Source organism: Aythya ferina (assembly GCF_964211825.1).
Source record: "Aythya ferina genome assembly, chromosome: 5".
NCBI lineage: Eukaryota > Metazoa > Chordata > Aves > Anseriformes > Anatidae > Aythya > Aythya ferina.
Genome location: NC_140301.1, coordinates 48367310 through 48389940, shown reverse-complemented (window position 1 = coordinate 48389940; position 22631 = coordinate 48367310). Strand labels below are relative to the sequence as shown.

The following is a 22631-nucleotide window of genomic DNA, read 5'->3' as shown; positions in this document are numbered from 1 at the left end:
GAGAAATGATTACTAACTGAAAGAGGACTTAAGTTTAATCACAGAAATAAATTTTCATGTAAAGATGTAACTCTAGGATCAGTGACACATCTTCATCACTTACATTCACTCTTTCAAGAAACGATCCACTTCCTGACAGAGCTGTACCACTTCCGTTTAAAGAATTATTAGGCATGGATGCTTAGCATAACTTCTCCTTTCATGGTATGACATTAAGCGGCTTTAGAGAGATAAAACTGTTGGCTGGAGCAGTTGCATGCAAAAATGCTTAAAACAGCATATTTACCTACCCTATTTACTTTTTGACAATTATGGAGCACAAAGTGTTCAAATGCAGATTTAAAAGGAAAATAAATGGTTAAATACAGATAATATATGTAAACGAGGAATTAGTACCTTTACTGCATTAAGATTTTACCCAAAGACCTTTTCATGTTCTGAATGTTCTTCCTGGGGAATCCTTGCTTAAATTAACTTATTGTTTTCCAAAATTGGATCCTCTTTTTCCCTCGCTGTGCAAATGTTCTCTGTGATTATGGGGAACACTTTGTATCATCCAGCTTTCCAACATTTGTACTTTGAAAATAGCATCTATTTTTGTAACAATTCAATGACCATAAGAAAGTGCTACATGTCTTCAACCTTAGCACCATATAAACTACCTTTTTCATATGCAGCTCCTCTTCAGAGAGAAAGTAAATCAAGTATGTCAATGGTGTAAAGCAGTGACACCCTGGAAGTATGCAGCTACAGCACTCATTTTCTTCTTTCTTTCTGTCTCATTTCCTCTCAGAAGTCTGTATATCGAGCATTTCAATTTCATTTTCACCTCAGCTCTCAAACCATCTTGGCACACCAGCTCTTTTCGAACCCAAAAGGAAATGTGATACTTTTTCTTAAATGTTCAGCGATATCTTTCCATGTGGGTATTTCCCACAACATTTTTTCCTGTCTCTCTTTGCAATTAGGAATGGCAAGTAAATCTACATATTTCTGAACAGTTGTGTTGTGGGGTAGGTAAGGGACATCTATCTTTAGAACTCTGTTACTCCATGTTCCCAAACTTGCAGCACATGCTCAGCTCAAACATTGAACTGTTGGCTGACTGACCTGTCAGGCTGCTCTTATTGTACACACGAGTATCAGCATGACTCAAAAATACCATGTACAAAATAGACATCTGCATTATAGAGGGCAAGTGGCTCCTCACTACCCAATAGTCTTTAATTGTTTTTATTTCTTTTTGTTTTAACACTGGAGAGGTAATCTGTTGAATGTTCAACCATGCCAAATAGTATATTTTTTTTTGTTCAGTGTTATTGCACACACCTGAAGTATTATTTAAAACGCAAATAACATTTTCAGTCAGTTATACTGCACTCTGAGCTGCTCTTCCAAAAGTACAGTTTACATAGCAAGGGTGGTTTTACTTCTCCAAACTATAAAGCAATCTGTTACAGACCATTCTAGGCTCCCTGTGGGTCTATAGCCCATGATTGTTTCTGTACTTTTCACATGCCTTCTTTGGCTGCAGGCTCAAGCCAATTACCTCCTTCATCTGACTCTGTGACTCTCTCAGTTAGTTATTTAAACGGGACAAATGCAGAATCTGAGTGCTTGTAACACAACTATCCGTGTTCCTGACTGATGGTGTGCTTTTGGGTATGGTTGGGCCCCTGACTAGTACCCTCTCAATGTCCTTGTAGAAACTGGGGGCCAGCATGGCTCAGTAACTGTTTACAATCTCGCTAAATCCAGGAAGCAGTATGGAAAAGGCCACCCTGATTTGAAAAGTAAAGAATTTAGTTGTATGCTTGCAAATTATGCCATGTTGTCACCTGCCCTGACACCTAGAAAATGAATCTTGCTCTGCTTTATTTACTGCTACAGATGTAACCTGTATATTTCCAACTACCTGTAAATCCTATCTACCCTTAACAGTGACAAAACTCTGCCCTTTTACAAATGACCACAAGGCCAGAAACCAGTACAGTGATAATGATTCAAAGACAAAAGTGATGAAGTTAATGAAACCAGCCCGCTATGCCTGGACCATTCCACTAAAAGCAGGTCTACACTTAAATCAAGCACAGGACTGAGTTTTATTCCCCATTGCACCTAAAAGTTTAATTGAAATGAAATCTTGAACATAGTCTTGTACTGACGGAATAGACAGGAGGTTTAGGATTTCAGTCCCTTTGTCATAATGTCATAATGTATGTCAAAAGGTGGGATTATATTCAAGCATTCAGTAGGACTGTTTTGCTGTTTTTGGGTATGACGAGAGAACCTTACTGCTACAATATTTTAATTCTGGAGATAATGTTATGAAAAAATCTTAATTTTTTAGATGAAATAACCATATTTTTCCTTTACTTTTGCCAAAGTGCAAGCAAATCAGAAGGTCTCTCAGTGACAACAATGAACTTTCAGCTCATGCAATATGACTTTCCAAGCCCAGTCACAACTGAATTTAAATATACAGAGTAATCACTGTCTTGCTATATGCATAGTCTGCAGATACAATAATGTATCACTAACCTTGGTTAGATTTTTGGGGGTTTTCACCTCATTCTTTAAGGTTGTTAAATCCTTTAACCTGAAATTTAAAAGGAGAAAAGAGATTTCAGCCCAAGGCAAATAAGCAGATAAAGTCTGTCAAGCTATGACCATCTGAAAACAAGACTATTTGCAACTGTTGGATTCATTGCCAGCTCCACTCACACTAAGTGCTAGTAAAGAACAGAACAGAGTCAAATTTCAGTTACTCTCTTCTGTGGCTGCCAGGGACAGTTAGTCCAAAGCGCTGGCTAGCAGAGCCCCTGCATGACATTGTGCTAGTCTCTTTACGATCTATCATCTAGGACAAAGGATAACCAGAAGCTGTTGCAACTTCTAGAGAAGTAAAGCTGATGCTCCCGCTAGGTGTGGAAAGGAGCCATGAGTTATAAAGATGCAAAAATTTAACAATTAACTTTATCTATTTATTTTGTATTTTCGTTATTTTCCCTTTTGTAAGGGAACTGCTAATGTAACATTTACTATCGCTGCAACTGAGACACTGCAATGTCACTTTAACACAAAGTGACAAAAGTTAGCCAATCAGTGCTTTTTCAGTTCGAAAACACCTTCTGTAATCAAACTTTCTATATTTTTAATCTTGATAAAATACTGTCAGGAAGGCAGTAACTGAATGGACAATTCCAGTTAAGTTAGGTGCGTACCACATGCTATGGGCCGATACCGCAGCAGTACTCCTGCAGTGTTTTCTAGAGAACATCCTCAAAAAGTTCAACCAGGAATACCATAAAAGAAAACCCTTGGGTATTTTAACCTCTGAAAACAAACAAAACTAAACTGAACTTAAAATAAGATGTGGTATTTAAGTAATACTATAGTAGAAAGCTCCTATGAACTTTAAATAGTTCAATCTCTCCTCAGGAAATGGTAGAAACATGGGTATGTATGTACAAATACTCAAGTAGTATGTATATGTATGCAAACACACACGAAGAAAAACACAATGCTGGAATGTGAATAAAGGCTGAGCAGAAGACATTTTATTTCACTCATGTCCAGTGTACCAAAATGAGGCTCTGCATGTGCACGCTGCTCCTGTGTATGACACGACATTCAAAAGAAACAAGCTGGGAATTACGGTGATAAGAACTGAGAAGAAGAGTAATTTGTGTAATCTGACAGAGGATGGGGGAAAACGCAGGCTGCTGTGGGTGTACCCGCCTGCTTATCCATCGCAGCAGACCGAGAGGCTTAAGTGAGATCGAGAGGCCTGGTATCACCCCAAACACCTCTCCTTCCAAAGTCATAGAATCATTAAGGCACGAAAAGGCCTCCAAGGTCACCTGGTCCAACCACCCCCTGCCCCCATGTCACCCACTAACCCATGTCCCCAAGCACCACGTCCAACCTTTCCTGGAACACCCCCAGGGACGGTGACTCCACCGCCTCCCTGGGCACCCCGTCCCAGCGCCTGACAGCTCTTTCTGAGAAGAAATGTCTCCTCATTCCCAACCCGAACCTGAGGCCATCCCCTCTGGCCCTACCACTAGAGAAGAAGCCGACCCCAGCTCCCCACAAACCCCCGGTCCCGTGAGGGAGCCCCCACCTGGCACCGCCCGGGGCCGTTTTTACCTTCCAGCACCTCCCACCTCCTGCGCACCCCACGGCCCTCCCCAGCCCACCCCCGACCCCGGGGGAAGGTCCCGGCAGCGCCTTGGAGCCTCCCGCCCCCATCTTGTGGGGCCGCCGAGCCGAGCCGAGCCGTGTCCCCCCCTCACAGCCCCTCCACCCGCCTCCATGGAAGCGATGCCAGCCGGCTCCCCCCCCGCCGCCCCTGCGAGTGGGGAGGCCCACGGCTGCCCCCCCCCACCAGCCCGATGGAACAGGCCCGAGGGCGGGGCGCCACCGCCCGCTCCCTGGGATGATTGACAGCCGCAGCGGTCAATCGGCTCCTTCTCTTGTCCCCTAGGCAACGCAGCGCCCGCCCCCAGGGGAGGGCGGGGGGAGCGGGAGAGGCGGGCGGGAATGTTTACAAACAAGATCAGGGAGTAGAGGGGTGGGGAGGGGGGAGCGGGGGGGCGGGGCCAACGATTGGCGCAGCCGCCGAGCCAATGAGGGAAGGCGCCGCGGGGCGGAAGGGCGGGGGGCGGTGCGCGGGCCGCTCGCTACCCAATCGCCGCTGGGGGCCGCGGGCGCGCGGGCCAATCAGCGCTCGGCGGGCAGGGAGGGGGCCCAGCGAGGAGCGGGGGCTGCCCTCCCTCTCCCTTCGGCTGGGCTCGGCTGGGCTCGGCTGGGCTCGGCGCCGCGCCGCGGGGCGGGGAGCGCGGCCGGAGCGAGGGGGAGGGGAGCCGCAAGGACATGGGCCGGCCCTGAGGGCCGGGGGAGGGCAGCCTACGTGTGTGTGTGTGAGTGTGTGTGTGAGCGCCTCCACGGCCCCCGCTCCCCGCTCCTCGCCGGCTGCATTTCACCCAGCTCCTATGGCCCCGGCTCGCCGCCAAGTGAAAAAATAAATAAAGAATAAAGCAAAAAAAAAAAAAACATAAAAAAAAAAATTACTAAAAATCCCCGCCCGGGACCGGACCATGGAGGGACCCTCGGGCCCGGCGGAGGACGGCGCCCGGCCGCTGCTCACCGTCAGGCACGAGCTGCGCAACGGTGAGTGGGGGGGGGGGGTGAGGGGGGCGTGAAATGGCGGCCGGGGGCGCTGAGGGGAGCGGCCGGGCCCGGGGGGGTGAGGAGGAGGAGGAAGGGGCCGGGAGAGTTGTGCGGGACCGGGGGGGCAGCCCCGGGGGGATGGAGGGAGGAGAGGGGGGAAGGAGCGCTGGGGGGGGGCGCTTCGGCCGCTGGGCGTGTGTGGGGGGGGTGCGAGCCCCGTCCCGCTGCGCTGTGCTGTGGGTGCTGCCGGAGGGGGCACGGGGCCGCGGGTCAGGCTCCTGGGTGTGTGGAGCAGTCCCTCGGACTTCTGTGGCTCTGCCGGTGTGGGTGGGGGGCTGGTTGTCGCGGTCCTAAATTCCGCAGCTCTCTGTGGCAGCTTTCTGTGACAGCTCGCCTCTTCCTCGCAACTGTGGGGCGAGCAGCGTGCCTGCCCGCAGCCGCCCGGCTACCGGGCTGCTCAGCCCCCGCTGCCTGCTTTGCCTCCGTCCTGCCCCGAGACCCTCCGGAGCCGCCGTCCACCCCTTGGACCTCTCGGAAATGCTGCTGTGTTATGGAAGAGCCTGATATATTTGTAATAGGGACTCTGTGCTTCCCTGAAGTTTCCAGGCAACTTGACTGCTGCAGTAGATCTAGAACTTACTGTAAATTCACAAGTGCATGTAGCGTGCAGTCAGGTTATATGTTCTTTCTGTTCATTATCAGTGGAGGTGCTATTAAACATGACCTTCATTCCTTTTCTCTCCCCTTCTTTTTCTCTTGTCTCCATTATTAAGTAAAAGTAACTGTAGGGTGATGTTCACCTTAAAAGTTTGAGACAAGCACCCCTGGGTTAACGTGGCTGACTTGCTTTACTGGGCCACTCGGGAATGCAGATGCTGTTGCTGAGGTCTTTTTGATAATGCTCCGCTTTAAGTCACTCAGGTCTAGGGGCTCTGTAGATGTACCCCAGCGGAGCATAGCTATCACTGCAGCCTGGGAGGGGAAAAAAGGCTCTCTTCCTGATAGCTGCGCAGAAACCAAAGAGGCAGTAGTTTCCTTCTTTCAAGAATAATAGTAATAAAAAAAGAACTGGTGCAATGCATATTTGTCTTGTTAGGTATTGCTAGATTTCAGTGTGCGGGAAATGTGTAGGGGAAAGGATACGACACACATTTACTCCATAGAAATCTAGACATAGCTAGATAACTATTTTCTAGAAGTTGAGGCAGCACATATCCCTGCAGGATAGCTGTGTAAAGATAGTTTGAAAATAAACACATCCACTGACGCTAGACAAAGAGCTGTCTAACAGCATAATACACACGTGTTTTGGTCCTGATCTTTAAGCTTTATAGATTCAGGAAGTACTGATACTTGATTTTAATTAAAAAAAAATAATAATCTTGGGCTTCTTGGTCTCATTTTAAGCTTCTGAAATTCCTTTAGTAGGATTCAGTTGCTTCTTCCCTCCTCATTTTCTTCTCCTTATTAAGTATTTAGAAAACTCTGCTTCTGAAAAATGCTTTCTAGCAATGGCTTGTCTATTTCTGGAACATTAGGGTGGAGGAGGGAGCTGCTCTGTCATGTACTCCTGGGAGACTCCTACTCCTGAAGGTGTCAATAGTGTCATCACTATGCAAGGCATATCAAGATATTGTCTCTGAACTTGTCTCTACACAAAGCACAGAGATGGGATAATTGGAAGAGAAAAGTTGCCATCAGCTTTCTTTTGTGTAGAAATAGGCAATTAGTAATCTCTAGGATACTTTGGATGCTTTTTGTATTTTTTTTTTTTTTGTACTGGGTCTGGCTGTGTGGGTGCTTAACTGCTGGCTGGGGTCAACCCACCCCAGTTTTAAAACGTGCAGCACGATTATTTTCACTTCATTTTGAGAAAGAGGGTGACGGTACGCCTAACAGGAATTGTAGCCGTAGGATCCTTGTTGCTTTAAAATACTGAGGTTGTACGCCATGAATATTCTTTTAATGTGTGATTTGTTTAGATTCCAGAGTTCCCCTCCTCTGTGTGTTTTCTTTGATGTTGCTAGCTCTGTGACTAATTGAATGATTTACGGAGTTGCATATCGAAACTAGCTGTCAGTTGGCAGATGAAAAAGAGGTCAGTCCTCGCAGCGCTTTGGAAGAATGTACTATTGTGGTAGAAATAGTGGCTTCTTTGAGAAGGGAGTGTCTCATTTTCATGTTGTGGAAGTTGTTGCTCGAACCTCTTGATAACAGAAAGTCATTCAAAGCATGAAAAATTAGCTATTCAAATCAGCTAAGTGCAGGTGAACCTGTAGTTATGCCTTGTAATTACTCGAGTCTTGGAATTGCTTTAAAACCATGTAGCTGGTTAGAGACAGGCATCGACTGCAGTCAAGTGAGTAAGTGAGCACACTATAAAACTCGGATTTCAGATGAAAAGAGTATCTTCAAGAACAAAACAGATGATTGCTGTTACCTTCAAGCCAGTATTGCAGCATATGAAAATGCACAGCTACAGCATATGTAGTGTTATTTCTACGCAGCACTCAGCTGCTTGTTAACCCTATCATACCATGGTTTGACATCTTTTAAACTTTGGCTTTGAAATTAAAATCCTGTCTTTGATAGGATCTGTCTTATTTTTGGGTCTATATCCCACGATCTTATGGCACTGGAAGTCATTCTCTATTGCTTGACCAAAAAACAAGTGCTGAAAAAACATCAGTTCACAGGCATGTAGTTTGGTTCTGTGATAGGGAAGGAGCTGTGGTGCACAACACTTGAGTGCCTCTGTGAGATGCCATGTACTTTGCCAGGTTACAATGATTGAGTACTGCTCTGTGTATGTATTTCTTATTTTAATGATGCAAAGAATCAGATTTTCCTCGTACTGGTGGACAAGCTGTATACATGCATTTGCTTTAGTGATTGTTCCTTTGGTCGGTTGTTTTGCTGATTAGACACAGCAGTGACTTTTAGAACACATTTCAATTAATAGTGATTTTTTTTCCTAATGTATTTAGCAACTGATTTACTTTTTTTTTCTTTCTTTTTTTTTTTTTTATTCTTAATCTTCAGAAGAGATTGTCACACAAAACCTTTTTTTCTTCAGTAGAAACTCACAACTCAGCCACTTCAGAATAGCCACCAGCTCCTTTTGCTTATACTGGGAAGGAAGTGAGCTTGTGGGGAAAGTGGAATCCCCGTCTCTTGTCAGGAAGTCAAAGAAAAAACATAACAAAGATCAAATGATAAGAACTGGTGACTGTCTTTGACTGTTACTGAAGCTTTCCAGTGAAAATAGTAAGAAAATGAGAATTTCAGGATGATCTGTTTCTTGTATCTCATAAGGGAAAAGGTTGTATTCTTGAAGGCTAACCTCAGAGTTGTTACAGCTTTGCATCTGTTTTGGAGACCTAAGAAGAGATGTATTATTTACAGTGGAAAAAATACTATAATTGCCTCTTTATGTTTTCTGTTCCCTGGTTGTGTGAAGGAAGTGCACAATGAGAAACGTAAAACCTATTAGAGAACGATTTACGTGTGATGGGGAAGGATATGGGCAGAGGAAAGAGCTGTGATGTGGGAAGGTGAGAAGAAAATGAACTGCTAACAGTGAGGTTTTTTTGTTTTTGTTTTTGTTTTTTTTTTTTTTTTCTACTTCTGTTTGCTTCTTTCATAGTTCTTGATTTTGGCGGGGAGGTGGTGGGGAGGGAAGGATTAAAGGATCCTGAAACTTCAGTGTATGTGACTGGCAGGGAGGCTGCCCATCTTGCAGTGAGTGTGTTCACTTCCAGCATTGCCCAGTGAGGGGCAAGGATGAGAAAACTGGGATTTTTTGGGGGCACTTTGTCTGACTGTGCTGTATGGCATGAGAAGAGGCATGTGAAGCCCAGAAGTCAGCACAGCGATGGGCTGCGGCACTGCAGACAGTTTGGAGCAGCAGGATAATTTGGAACTTCCACGTGAGCCAAGCAGCCTCGTTTATAATTGCACGTGGAACTATGAAAGGCTTAAGATAACTCATGGGCTGTTTGAAGGGTTTAGTATTACAAATTCTCAGTTACCCTTTATTGAGTGAGAACTTAAACTGGAATAGATTTATTTCTAAACTGTAAGATAGCTTGTTGTTTGTTCATATTGCATCCTAAGGCCTTGTGGAGATTCCTGTGCCTAAAAAAGATGATGAAATCATGAGTTAAATAGAGAATTCGGCCTCTGCGATGGAGCTACACCTGGCACCTCTACTGTATTCTTTCTATTTTTACTTTTAGAAGGAAACATGTTTATGAAAGTTTAAAGATTCTTACACAAAGTATCATTTAAAAAGTAACAGTTTTTGTATCTGACTGTACTAATTCTGTGTTTCGTTCAGATATTGGGAGATACTAATAGTTGAATATTTCATAGCTCAGATATTTTTAACTTTTCTCTTTTAATCACTGAGATATATGTGCTCTGGTATTGCTTTTGAGTGAGTTTTTGAATATTCCTTAATACTACTTAAATCTCTGGTTTTTCCACTTTCAAAATTGATGCTTTTTGTAGTCCAGGAATCTCCTGTTATTTATCTTCTGGTAACTTAATCAGCTTTGATTATGAATGAACAGAGCGGCTATCGATCTGTTTGTTTTTTTCAGGCTTTGGAATCTAATAAGCCTGGCTGAATTGATCTATAAAAAGGTCTGCTACCTTTAAGCTCTCCTTGCTTAGAATAGCGATATTCTGTGAAGTGTCTCATCTAGGTGAGGACTACCAGTCAGCCTGCTGTTCAGACTTGTTCCGAAGTATTTTAAATATGTTGGTTTAAAAGCTCAAGCTGGATTCCACAAAAGATTTGGGAACCTTATATGCCACTTCAGTGCATTTTAGGCTCTTATTTAAGACACAATTCAGAAAACACTTGCCAGAGTTGCTTAAACCTATGTGAGAGCCTGGGTGTCTGAGGGTGTGATTTGTAGCTCTGTTCTTGACATAAATATTTCTGTTGGATCTCCTTCATTGCTTGGCATCATTTGTCAATATCTTCTGGTAAATGTTCTTTTTTTGCACTATTGTACAATCCTAATGATGAAGTGCAAGCTCTGTTAAGATCTCTCTGCTTCTGACATGTTTTGTAGAAAGGCAGATGGCCTGGTTAATGAAGGACTTGCATAGTAGTCATTTTATTTGTTGTTTGTGTTTTGTTTTGGGATCTATTGTGAATGTTGACACTTATAAATATTTTATGCTGGCTTGAACAGTTAGTCATGAAAGCTTTACCTGAGAGAGCATCATTTTGAAGATAATTCTTAAACTTTCCTAGTTACTACCTGCATAAGCCAATACGTTACTTCTAAAGCTGTAAAGAGAGCCCATGACTTTTTCTTTTCTTTTCCTTCTTTCTTGCTTTGAAGTGGTATACTAATCTCTGTTGATAGAGAAGGCCAAATTTGATTCATACCTTGTTCTTGGATATCACTTCTGGTTTGAAAAGGTATGCACAGTCTTTAGAGAGCTGTTATTTTGAGTTAGCTGTTTCAACTCATTCTTTGGTGTTCAATTATAGCAACTTGATACATTAGCATGTTACCTAACTACTTTATTTTTTTGGCTGTTACATGATGTATACAGTTACTGCGCTTTGAGCTTCTAGTTAATGATGGAGATGCTTTGGGGTTGAATCTTGGTGACCTCATAGTGATTCATCGTACAGTAATGACAGACCTCATAGCTCAATCACTTCTGTAATAGCAAAAGCGTACTGCTGATGAATGCAAATGGATTTTAACATGGAGTATTTTCCGATTCAGACTATTGTCAGTCTGCAGTGTTAATCTCAGATACCCACACTTGTACGTTCATTGCAGCTTCTGATGTACAAATGATAACTGTGGTGGGATAGTCTTCTGCAGCCCCAGTCCATGTTAATCATGGCTATGTTGTTTTCCTGTTGTCTTTCCCACAGCGTTTCACACTTCTGGATTTCCACATACTGTGTTACACTTAGCTAATACTTCCAAAGGTTTTTGTTACTTTTCGCTGTGTAAAGCTTTGGTTTCCAGGCCTCCTAGAATAGTATCAATGGCTTTCAGGTCTTGAATATTTTTCAGCTCAAATGGCCTTGTCCTTAAGTATCTGGTAATACAGATGATGAACAATTGTCACCACCGTTACCCTAGTTGTGATTCTAGAGCTCAGGGTAGCATAAGTTGTATTTTCTTTTCTTTGATGTGAGTTCAGAACTGTAGGCATGTTTTATTTTTACTTTAATTTTTCTTTTAACCTAAGAGAAACATAGGTAGTCCTTGAGGTGGTGTCCTTTGAAACAAAAGTTTGTGTGATGGCTCCTTGTCCTGATTAAATGATACCCTTGTTCAGTGACCTGACGATTATTAGTTGGTGGTGGTCTTTCAGATTTAAAGGACTGTGGAATATTTTTCAATTCCCTTCACAAATAGTTTTCAGCTGTTATAACAAGTTAAAATCGAAATGTAATTTCATATTCATAGCAGAAAAACAGTACAACATCTTAGATGCATTTTCATCAGTGTCTAATGAGCAACAGTTGTGTGGTTTTGGTTATGTGTTTGTGTTTGGGATTTTTGTTTTATTTATTTATTTATTTTTGGTGTTGTTGCATCCCTCCATTCTCCAATCCTTGCCCAAGAATATGTGAGTTTTGGTCAATTTCAAGGCAAAACATCCACTATTGACTCTGACTAAGGGATGATCTTGATTTTTATGTTCCTTCAACTTTGAAAACCAGCATTTGTTGTTTGTTGCTGTGACTTAAAAGGTTAGATCAGTTCCCTTGGGTAGAGGTGGGCCGTTCCCTGAAGCAATGGTTTAGAATCAAGTTGATCATGGCACCAGGCTTCAGACACTTGGTAATCTGAAATGCAACAGATTTTCTCCTATCCTATTTTCCTTCTTGCTTTTTCTGCTCTGCCTTAAAGTGTGTGAGGTTCATGGTTCTGTTCAGTAAACCAGCAGAGCTGGTCTCACGTTGCTGAGAATAGCAGAGACAAGTTGCAGCTTTCAGGCAGAGCTTGTCTTTAAAGGCTCCTTGATCTAATTCAGTAGAGGAGGCTCCAGTTTCATCTTTCTGCTTCAAAACCTGTAAGACATGGAGTGTAGAAACAGAGGAGATACCAGATTTAACTTAAATAATAATTCAACAACAGCTGTTTTTATTTATTAAGATGATAAAAATGCAGTTTAAAACAAGTAGAGTCACTACTCAGTCCCACCTCGCACAGTTCTCCATTCATGCTGGGCCATCTCAAGGTTCAAGTATTGCTCAGGTGACAGTGCCTATTCCTGTGTTATCTGCAGATACTCCACCAAGCAGAAATAGGTTGTCCTGGTTCCCAGAGTCACAGACTGCTCTGTTTCCCCAGAGGTGAGAACAGCAGTACTGATCTTCCTGCTTTGGTGTCCCTGCATGTGGAGGTTTGTCTTCACAGTGGAAATCTTTCTAGACATTTGCTTTCTTCAGAGGTGATGACCAGGACTGATACCATTATTTCCTTTTTGTTTTTATGGTTGGCTGTTACATCTGGCCTTTCAGTCTGTTTCTCTCTTTCTGGGTTGATCACTTGTATCTTGCTGTAACCATCACCTGCATACCACAGAAAATCTGTAAATAGAAACTTCCTAACTGTGTACCTATGCAGTTAGCTTGTCTCCTAGAATGTGCTGTGATCCTGCTACTTGTGCTGTTTTCTTTTGTTCCTGAGGTATCGCTGTCTTTTATACTGCTGTGCCATGTGTAGCTTCAGATTGCTTGTGGAGAAACTCTTGTCCTATTGACTTGGGCAGTACCTTCTTCATGTCCAAGTTCAGTTCCCTTCCTTTGTACCTTTCAGCTAATCTGTCAATGCATTTGAAGAAAAAGGGCACGGAGGAAAAAAAAAGTCTGTTTCCAGACTCCTGGGAGCTGTTACCTTGTAATTGTGAAAGCAGTCCTCATGAAAAGTTTTCAGCAGTGGCCATTTGGGCTCTCACTGACTGGCTGGTGAATATGAAATTGATCTTTGGGATTTACACTCCTTAAAGCAGGTTCAAGGAAGTATCAGTATGGCAACTGTAGTTCTGGGGAAGCTGTGCCACATCTCAATGTCAAAAAGGGCATCTACTTTCAGCAGATGATGGCAAAGAACTGCTCTAGTAGCATCTCTGGAAAGAACATGGTGGAGGCACCACAAGCTCTTCAGCCTGCATTTCTTGGCTGATGACTTCAGAGAGGGACTGAGTGCCGAGACTGTTGGATGTGCACTGAGTGCAGAGGCTGTTGGATCAAGCCATTGCCTGGCACGGCAGTGCTAGGAGAAATGCTGTCTGGGGGAATTGTTAATCTTTTCCTGTAGCTTTGAAGACTTATTATTAATGTTTTTATTTTATTTAAGATAGGGGATAATTCTGCTTTTCTTCATGGAGAGTAATTCTGAGAGAGTTTGTGTGTCCCAAGTGCTCTATCATACTTCCGTGTGTTATGCAGCTCTTCTTTGCCTTCTGGTCTTGTGGGATGGCTATTTTCCTCAGTATAATGTAAAAATAACGAGGTGGGACTTTTTTTTTATGGTGGAAGTATGCTTATTTGTTATATTGTTTTCCATTTCTGTTATGAAAATAAAGTTACAATAACTTGCAAGGCATTTCTTTCTATTTTTTTTAAAGCAATTAAACATTCTAAATTGAAGTAAAATGGGATTAAGTGGATAGTGCAAAATTATGGTTCCCATTGGACCAAGTACATAATAGTTCAAACTAATCATCATTCAACTATTTACTGTCACAGCTATTTAATCTTACAAAAGTGGGAAAAGTTTTGCTGGTGTTATTGAATGTGGAATACGAGTTAAACTGAGTTTATAGTTAGCTCAAATTAATGGGCAGAGTTCAGGACTTGTTCTCTTTTTTAGGATTATAGCCTCTACAGCACTACAAATCTTTGGCATGTTATTGGTGAGTGTTGCTCTGTTCTGTTCTCTCAATCTTCTTGTTCAGTTCCAAGAACACAGCAGCACTAAATGACTGTTTCTCCTTCTAGAAGAGCATTTAATTATAAAGCCTTCTGCTGACAGCTCTTAAAGGATATGAGATGGTAAAAACCTTTTTGGAGTACTCCATAATGGCAGATCGCTGCATAATGGAAGTGAAATGTTTCTTACTAGTCTGAGTCCAGCATTCATTTAGCAAGTGTCTAGAGAAGTTCTGTCTTGAATCTATTCGGTGACACCTGCTGCTTCATTAAAACTGTGGCCACTGACACTGGTCTCCTTCAGATCACTTCATGACTCCTGTTGTCCCTGGTAGGAAATGCAGTTTTGAAACTGACCGTTGAGTTCTGTTGTCAGTGCTTGCTAAGAAGGGTAGGATGTAATATTCAGCTGCTCCAAGACAGATTGCTTCCTGAGTGTGACGTGACTTGCGGAAGTTGTTACAGATATTCACTCAGTCTAGCTTTGCCTTACCTGCTGTTCCTCTCTTGGTAGATGGGTACAGCTCACTGCTGACTTCTGACTGTGATGTAGAACTACCAACAGTATTTTTTTGGTTTGTCATGAAAATTGTCCAGCAAGCTTCAGTTCAACTCACGTGATGCATAATAATTGATCTGTTGACAATTCTGGTACTAAGTCTTGCCTACTACCTGTTATTAAAATAGAAAAGTGCTATTTTTATGATCAGTTCCAATAATAATTTATTTGATCTGTTTTTTTTTTTTTTTTTTTTTATTGCATATAATATTAGAATAACTTGCAGATTCCGTCAGATTTGCAAAAGTCATTGTTATGTATGCTTCTATTTGTACAAGAAAACAATCTGAAAGCTCTTTTAGGCTTTCTAATCTCCTAATAATTTCAAGTGCTCTGTCTGCACTTACTCTAAGTTTGATTAATCCCTTGCAAAAATGAATGATAGGAATTGAAAGTAATACTTCAGAGGAGATTTCATCGGTGCCTGGCATGAGAGCACTAATGTTACCCCATCCCCACTAGATGCATTTTGTATATGTGTACAGATTCCTAGGATTGTTGGAACAAGTTATGAATTTGCTTTTTCACTTGTTTAGTGGTTTTTTTTTTTTTTGATACTTGCTCTTTGCAGAGATGTCTTTCTGAAGCTTAGTTTTCTATTTGTTTTGAGCCATTGACTTACTACAGTTTGGTGAATGGTGAACTTAAATTGCGATAATGAATTCAGAAAGCTCAGTGTCTTGATGAATCTTCTGGGATATAACAAATTCTACTGTGCTTTGATGAATGGGATAAGTTAATTTCATCATCTCCTGTCAAAGTTTTCCTTTTATGGTTAAGAGATCTTCATACTTGAAATCTGTGTTGCTGCTACTGAAAGCTCCTTGCATATCTTTCCTTATTTTTTTTTTATTTTTTTTTTTAACTAGCCTTTAGCCATACAGTTTGGCATGAAGCTACTTTGCGAGGCATTCTTTTAGCAGCCATGACAGCCTGTGCAGCTTCTGCTGCTTGGTGCTGCATCCTTAATTGTGCTAGTAAAACTGTTTATGCAGCTGCTCATTTAAGTGGATCAGGAACTGAACTTGGCTTAGAATAATCAAACTTCTTTACTTTTTTGGCTTGCTGCTTTTAATCTGGATCATTTCACTGAACAGTTTTGCTGCATGTGCTGCAGTCACGTTGATACAAATGGCTGGTGAATGTTATGGTAGGAATGAAAGATGGAAAAGATTGGAGCTGCTTAAGGCTTTCTTTCAGCAACTTATAAAGGCAAAAAAAAAAAAAACACACAAAAAAAAACCAAAACACTTTCTTTTAAATAGGGCTCTTCATTGCCATCCTTAGAAAAATGTGTTAGACAAAAAATACTCTGTTGCATAGATTTGTATAAATGTGGAGCCCTCTCCTTCCAAACTCTCCAGCAAAGGAAACAACTTTGTTTCAGCCTTGTTTTTTCCACAGGTGTGGGTCTAGTAGGCTCAAGGTCTTTCCGTCTCAGTAGTAGCAGGAAGCCTTTTAGATTTAATAATTCATAATGGTGGGAGCTCTTTTTACGTCATCCCAAGCACCATATAATCCAGGGACATGACAGTATTCAGGGTGCTAAGGAAGACCTGATTGCTGTCTGCAACTGTGACTGGAAATGACAGAGAAGGTGGTTCTAGACTTTTCTCAGTGGTGCACAGTGATGGGATGAAAGATAACAGAAACAATCTGGAACATGGGAAATGCCGGTTTTATATTAGGGAAAGAAAACATTGCTGTGGTGGGGGTGGTTAAATATCTGAAACAGTCTGCCCAGGGAACATTGTGGGTTTAGTCCTTGGGGTGGCTCTACTGGTTGTGCCCCTGAGCAATGTGATCACATTACCTGTTTGGAGCAGAAGTTTGGACTGGGGGGGCTTCAGTTTGGATTCTGTGAAGATCAATAGGAGCAAGAAATTGAAAAGCACAGGAGAGCAACATTTTCTAGTACAGTATGCTGGTGGAATGTCCGCTTAGTGTTGCTTATTTCATTCAGCTACTAACTTGTTTACTGAAGCTACAGTAATATGTCAAAATGATGTTTCAGTGTATTACATATCTGACATGTTCTTTTTTTTTCCCTTCAGCGAATTTGACAGGCCACGCAGAGAAAGTTGGCATTGAAAACTTTGAACTATTGAAAGTTCTTGGAACAGGGGGTAAGATGCGCTGTTTTTCTAAGTTGAATGTTGGAAGCATTACTCTTAAGTATAGTTTTGTTTTCCAGATGAGTTCTTAGTAATTGGAACATTCTTTAGGAAGATGTATTGCTTTTGTGTTGCATACCATGATATTCTTCACTTCTTTTTCCAACCAACAGCAAAATTATAGGTCAGATATTGCTGCTTAAAGCACTAGCTGAAGATGCGATCTCAAAAAATGGAAAATAAATGGGTTGATTTGTGAAGATATGATACAGTTTGTGAAAGATATGATCTAAATGAAGACATGAACTTAATTTTATTACATTTTCAGACTATATTTTGACAAATTTATCAAAAAACTGCAATGGCAGTATATTGTTGAATAGGATGCTTTAGGATGGCTGTGTGTTTTAGCATTGACTATTCTATTCTCTCTGTCATAGTCAAGACACTAATTTTTAAGACAGGAAGATGTTTACTGTTTTATTGCGGGTTTCAGCATGATGATGGAGATCTGTAGGATGTTGCTATCTGTAACTAGCAGCATGTCCTGTTTTGACAATCCTAAAGGTTTTGTTTCCCCTTTGTTTAATTTAAAGGCAAATTCACAGACACGCACCCAGATGAAAAGTAATGGCTTTTATTATTCTTAGCATGTTTATACATTTTTGTCAGTATTCATGTTGGATGCACTGTTGAGTATATTGGGATAATTGTGAGGGTGGACTATCATCAAGGTCTGTAAATGCTATAAGTTAGTTTTGATATGAAATTTGGGGTGTTATCAACCATTAACAGCTAGCAGTGAGGCTATAATTGCATAAGCTTCTGCTTCACTGAAAAGAGCAGCAAAGGTTTTTGATTTTCATATATAGGGGTTGCAGCGATTCTTTCATAAATCTATTAAGCCATTAGATCACCTGAGATTATATTTTCCTGTTTCTGAAGTAATGTTTTTTAAAAAAAGCGAAATTCAAAAGGCTTGAGAATTCCACTCCTGCTGTTCACTTTCAGTAGCTGGTGGTAGGGGCAAGGAAGCTTTAATATTCAGACATACATGTATATGTAGCATACTCCTAGGAATGTGCAGTAATGCTGTTTTGAAGAGGTTCATTATTGGTTTGAGTGTGGTTGGCAAAAACGAAATACTCATAATTATGCATTTATGTGAGCAATTTTGTCTCCTGCTGATGGAAACATTGGCTGGAAATTTAATGGTCTGTGTGTATGTACAAAGACCAGTCCCATTCCTGTTTTTTTTTCCCCTTTTTCCTTCCTACTGCCATAAGTCTGAGGTCATCTTAATACTGCAACAATTGCGTTTGAAATGCAAAGTGAATTTAGTGGTTTCTGTTCAAGCTCTGACTAGTAGTATTCTGACCTTCTTCTACTGTCTTTAGACTGTACCTCTGAAATAACTCTCTTGGTACTGTTGGCATTCATTGCTACCCTCCATGCCCTTTCTTCTTTATGAACGGATTAGCAAACTTCTCTTGGTGTGGAATAGTCTTAATCATAGCAGGTAGTCCTTAGGCTCATCACCCATAGCCATCTTCATTCCAGATTAACAGGGTAACTTTTATGAATAACAACTCTCAGAAAAGACTGCTTTAACAGGCTGATAATGGGATTAACAGTGTGTGTATGTGAAGAAGAACAACCGAGGAAGCACATCTCTCTGTCTTCGTCATGCTCTAGTAGTCAGGTTGCTCCAGAAACATCTGCTGTCTGAAAAGATTTCTGCAAACTTCAGGAAATGAAGGATACATTAGGTATCCTGAAAGGGCATTTTGTAGCAAGACTAGTATATTTTTTTATTAGTAAAGAAATGCTTGCTGCCTTGTTTAAAATGTAAGCATAATGATGTGAGGTACATTCTTAAGAATTCAGGATGATTAGGACACTAAACCTTGTTCAGTGATAAGCATATCATAGCTGAGACTGGTGTCCTAGGTGTGTCAAAGGTTGCTGTTTGCCGGCTACTGGACAGCATTAAATGCACATGGCCTGATCAGAATAGAGCTAGTTCTGTTTGCTTTTCAGGAAGTGACCATCTGAAATTTCAGGGTTTATGGTGACAGAGAACCCCTGAAAAAAGGACAGGAATGGACTTGAAGAGGTTCTTTAGTTACTTGTCCCGACACTCAGTCATATCTGCATTGCTCCGAACAGAGATCAGCAAAAGCCTCCAGTAGCAGAGGCATACTGCAACCTTCCTGGATGTTCTTGCTGAGGATATTTCATCTCCTAGCTCGAGAAGCATTCTGGGGATTGCAGTAAGCAAAAGTTCTCTATTTCTTGCAAGAGGTTTCTGAAAGAACCACACATTACTTTATAATAGGGTATGCCAGTGTTAGGCTTTGCTTTTGTACATACTGTCAACAAAATTTTGATGAGGCTCTGAACATCATCTTAATTTTCAACATATTGTTGTGCCCGGAAGAGTTTGTGTCCTCTTTATTGAATCAACAGCAGAAAAGAAATTTAAGTATGATGTTGGCCAGTTGAGCAATTCAAGATCGTCCTAGCCTACTGTCCTACTGTGTTTTTTTGTTTTTGCAAGTGTCTTGGCTACTGTTACAGAACTATGGAGAACTTGTACGAGTTGACTATGCTGCTGTTAGTTTAATAACATATAAACCCCTTTGTAAATATAATTTTTTTTGAAATTCCAGAACATTTTTGTCAGTAACAAGAACAGTTGTGCATCTTAAGTGTGGAAAATCAACTTGACCGAAGGCAGTAGAACTTGCAGTAGCTGCTGCAAGTGGAAGGTCTTGGGATATGCATTCAGTTAATCACAAAGATAGCAAAATATACTACGTTTCAATACTGTGCATTATACCCTGCCCCCCCATCTTCCATAGCAGAGTGACTATTTTTCAAAATTTATTACGAATCTAGCTGCCTGTTAACATGCAAACTTTTCTATGAAAACTGTGTCGTGCCCAGTTGTGGGGCCCTGTTAGGCCTGTCTTTTCTTGCTCTTGTGCTTGAGTTGAGATTGGAGCAATGCATACGACTGCTCTGACTTCTCAGTTCTTTGTCCTAGAATATATGTTTACTGGAAGGAATGAGAGCATAAATAAAACTGTCTATAATCACAACAGCATGTCAGGAATATTTGGAATGGCAGGCTCTTGCTGGAGAATTGTATTAAATGGTACCATGGAAGAGTAAGGCCTCATGGAAAACGTGACCTCTGTTGTCCAGAACTACATGTCTGCATTTCAACTGTCATCCTTAGGATTGCTCTCACAAAAAAATGAAGAAATGGTCTGAGGGTATTTGCATGCCTTCTGCATTGATAAGTAAAAGTTTGAATTACCTCGTTCTGTAGTTTTAATTCTATCAGAATAAGAATGGAGGCTGTTTTCCTCAATGTATATTTAATTTTGGGTTAAACTCTGTATAGTTGGCAACCTAATTCTGGTGAAGCTAAAGTGACATCCTTCTAAAAAGTAGCTATCTATTGGCAAGGGTGCAAGTTACAGGTGTTTGTCAGATGCATTTCACCTTTCAGGTGTGAGTGACAGGTTTCATTATTTTAGAAACCTGAAATACTTCAAGTATTTTCCAAGTGATATGTTTATGTGGTGGCAGGCACCTGTCCAAGCAGCCCGTGTCTTTCCATTAGTGACTTGTCCTAAAAATATGGACAAGATAAGAGAACTGTTTGGTCTGTTGTTGTTTGTGTTTGTTTGTTGAGGGGGCAATTTTGGGAATTGCTCTGTTCCTTTACTAGGAAGTTCTGTGAAGTTGAAGATGTGGGTGGGGGCTGACGTCGCCTTAGACAAATTGATTCATGCAGATGAAAGGGCTTGTTTGGGAACAATTTAAAGAAAAATGAAAAAGAGGGCATCTCGTGCCTTCTGTTTACACATTGCTCTATTTTTAGGCAGGAGCTATCTTTATTCTGGCAGTTGAAAGCCTTATCTGATGTGAGCTTTTAGGTATTGCTGATATACTGCGATACAGCTAATGCTAAATAAAAGCTGTGATACTGTTTTAAAGTTCTTCTCTGTGGAGTTGAGCAGAATGCAAAGTGTTTCCCAAATATCTGATAGTTAAATGATCTACAGTAATGCGAAGCAGAATGAATTGAAGCCTCCTAGGCATGTTAAGTGATGGCGGGAGATACTATTTTAACTGATTACAATATTTTACGTATAGTCTGTTACGAGGCAACGGAATAACTAAAGAAAATATTCAAAATACACTTAAGCACAGTATCATTTAACTTTGTGTATGTGATTGTGGTAGTTCTGTATAGACACTTAGTATGGTGGTGGTGTTTTTGTTTTGTTTTGTTTTGTTTTTTTCCAGGTAGTAGCTGTGAAGCCTTGTTTGTATCGTTTTTAAGATATATTTCTTAAAAAGACAATAAACTATGATTCTTAGAAATAGTGTCCGTATGTGCTGGTGCTTCTCCTGTGGAAGTTATTTCTGAATAGCTTTTTCTTCATGCTATGGCTTTGTATGATTTCATGCTTATTTTTTTCTTCTTGTGTTCCTGTATGTCTAGTTTGGTTTTATACACGTTATCACCATTAGAAGCATGCTAATTTATTTTTTCGGTACTAAGATAGTGTATTATACATGCTTGTCTTCTGATCCCTCTCTCAGAGGAAAATAGAAGGAAATCTGAGTTTGTAGCCTTTTAATCAGAGTTGGAGCCCTTTACATTGCATTACGTAGCTATCATTGCAATAAACTTCCCTATTGCAGTACTCAGTAACACTTGACAGCAACAGAACAAAATCGCTGCAAGTATGCCACTGTTAATAAAGCTATTAATAATGTGCTTGTTTGCTCTGGGAGCAAATTATTATTTTCTTGATTTCTCTGCCTTGTCCTTGTTTTATTCAGTGTATGCTTTTTGAAACTCCAGTTTCTTTGTTTTCACTTAAATCCTTTTCTTTTACAGTTGCTTTATAGCCTTTCTAATGTGGAATTTTCAGACTTCCTGCCAGTTGAATTCACGGTCCTAGCTGTTTATCCTATCTAGTTAAAGCGTTTTTTTTCCCCCTGTGTGACTTGGAAAACTTATATTTTATGGAACTTTACAGCAAAGTAATCTAATTGCTTCCAAAAAAACATGAAGGAGAGAACAGGAAGGTGGCTGTGTTGGCTTATGCATGTCCACTTGGCTTATTTACTTCAGTCTAAACTTTTTCTTAAAAAAAAAAAAAAAAAAGTCATAAGCTTTTCTGGGTCTTACATTTTTCTACACAAAGATTATTCCTGCTTTTTTCTTCTCAACTATTTCTGCTTCTGATTTCAATAAATGCCCCTTTAAGCACAGTTGGCAGACCGAATGAAAAAGAGTCAGTGCATGTGGCTCCTGACCACGTGCCCCAGTAATCTGCTGTACCACTACAGGCCACTAATGAACACAGAGGAATAACTAGAAACAAGAATAAATTGTCATACAGATTTCTATTTATGCATATCTTAATATTATGCATACATTATTTTAAGTACTTATATAGAAAACACTAATATATGAGAATTTAGGCATATTCATTTTATGTGGCTAAAACAGATAAAAATTAATCATTAATACCTATCTTAATCCTAATTTATTTCAAGAATTTAATGAAATCAACTTTACAGCAACATGACTAGTTTATGAAAAGTGTGTTGAAAGTGCTAAGTTTATAGCTTTGTTTTTTTAAGTCACAATTAATAGTATAAAGCCGTTAAATAAATTGCTAAATAATTCTATACAGAAAATTTCTACAGGAGCAAGCTTAAAAGAGCTAGAAGGAGAATTCCATAGGATTGAACAGCTTAAAGACTTATGTGTGAAGGATGTTTAGAATCTGATACATAAATTCAAATGAAGGAAGGAAAA

General features: G+C 40.7%; 2 protein-coding genes across 7 annotated transcripts in view; one reads left to right on the top strand and one right to left on the bottom strand.

Annotated features, from left to right (window-relative positions):
* Positions 1–4177, bottom strand: part of DGLUCY (D-glutamate cyclase) — a 42336-nt gene extending 38159 nt beyond the window's left edge. For 3 of the 5 annotated variants that reach the window (XR_014693577.1, XM_084521049.1, XM_084521050.1), the window contains exons 1-2: positions 3929–4057; positions 2542–2599 (exon numbers count right to left, since the gene is read on the bottom strand). Coding sequence is in view for 2 of the 5 variants with exons in the window: in XM_084521049.1 (XP_084377175.1) it covers positions 2542–2599; positions 3929–4026 (156 nt within the window). In the remaining 3 variants the exon portion in view is untranslated. Of the gene's footprint in view, positions 1–2541; positions 2600–3928; positions 4058–4152 lie in introns of those variants that run through there. The other 2 variants (XM_084521051.1, XM_084521052.1) reach the window with 2 other exon arrangements.
* Positions 4178–4803: 626 nt separating this feature from the next.
* The window catches only part of RPS6KA5 (ribosomal protein S6 kinase A5), a 78023-nt gene continuing 60195 nt past the window's right edge, over positions 4804–22631 (top strand). Inside the window, exons 1-2 of one of the 2 annotated variants that reach the window (XM_084522759.1) lie at positions 4805–5175; positions 16718–16789. In XM_084522759.1, the coding sequence (XP_084378885.1) occupies positions 5103–5175; positions 16718–16789 (145 nt within the window). In that variant the 5' untranslated portion in view covers positions 4805–5102. Of the gene's footprint in view, positions 5176–16717; positions 16790–22631 lie in introns of both variants that reach the window. The other variant, XM_084522760.1, reaches the window with a different exon arrangement.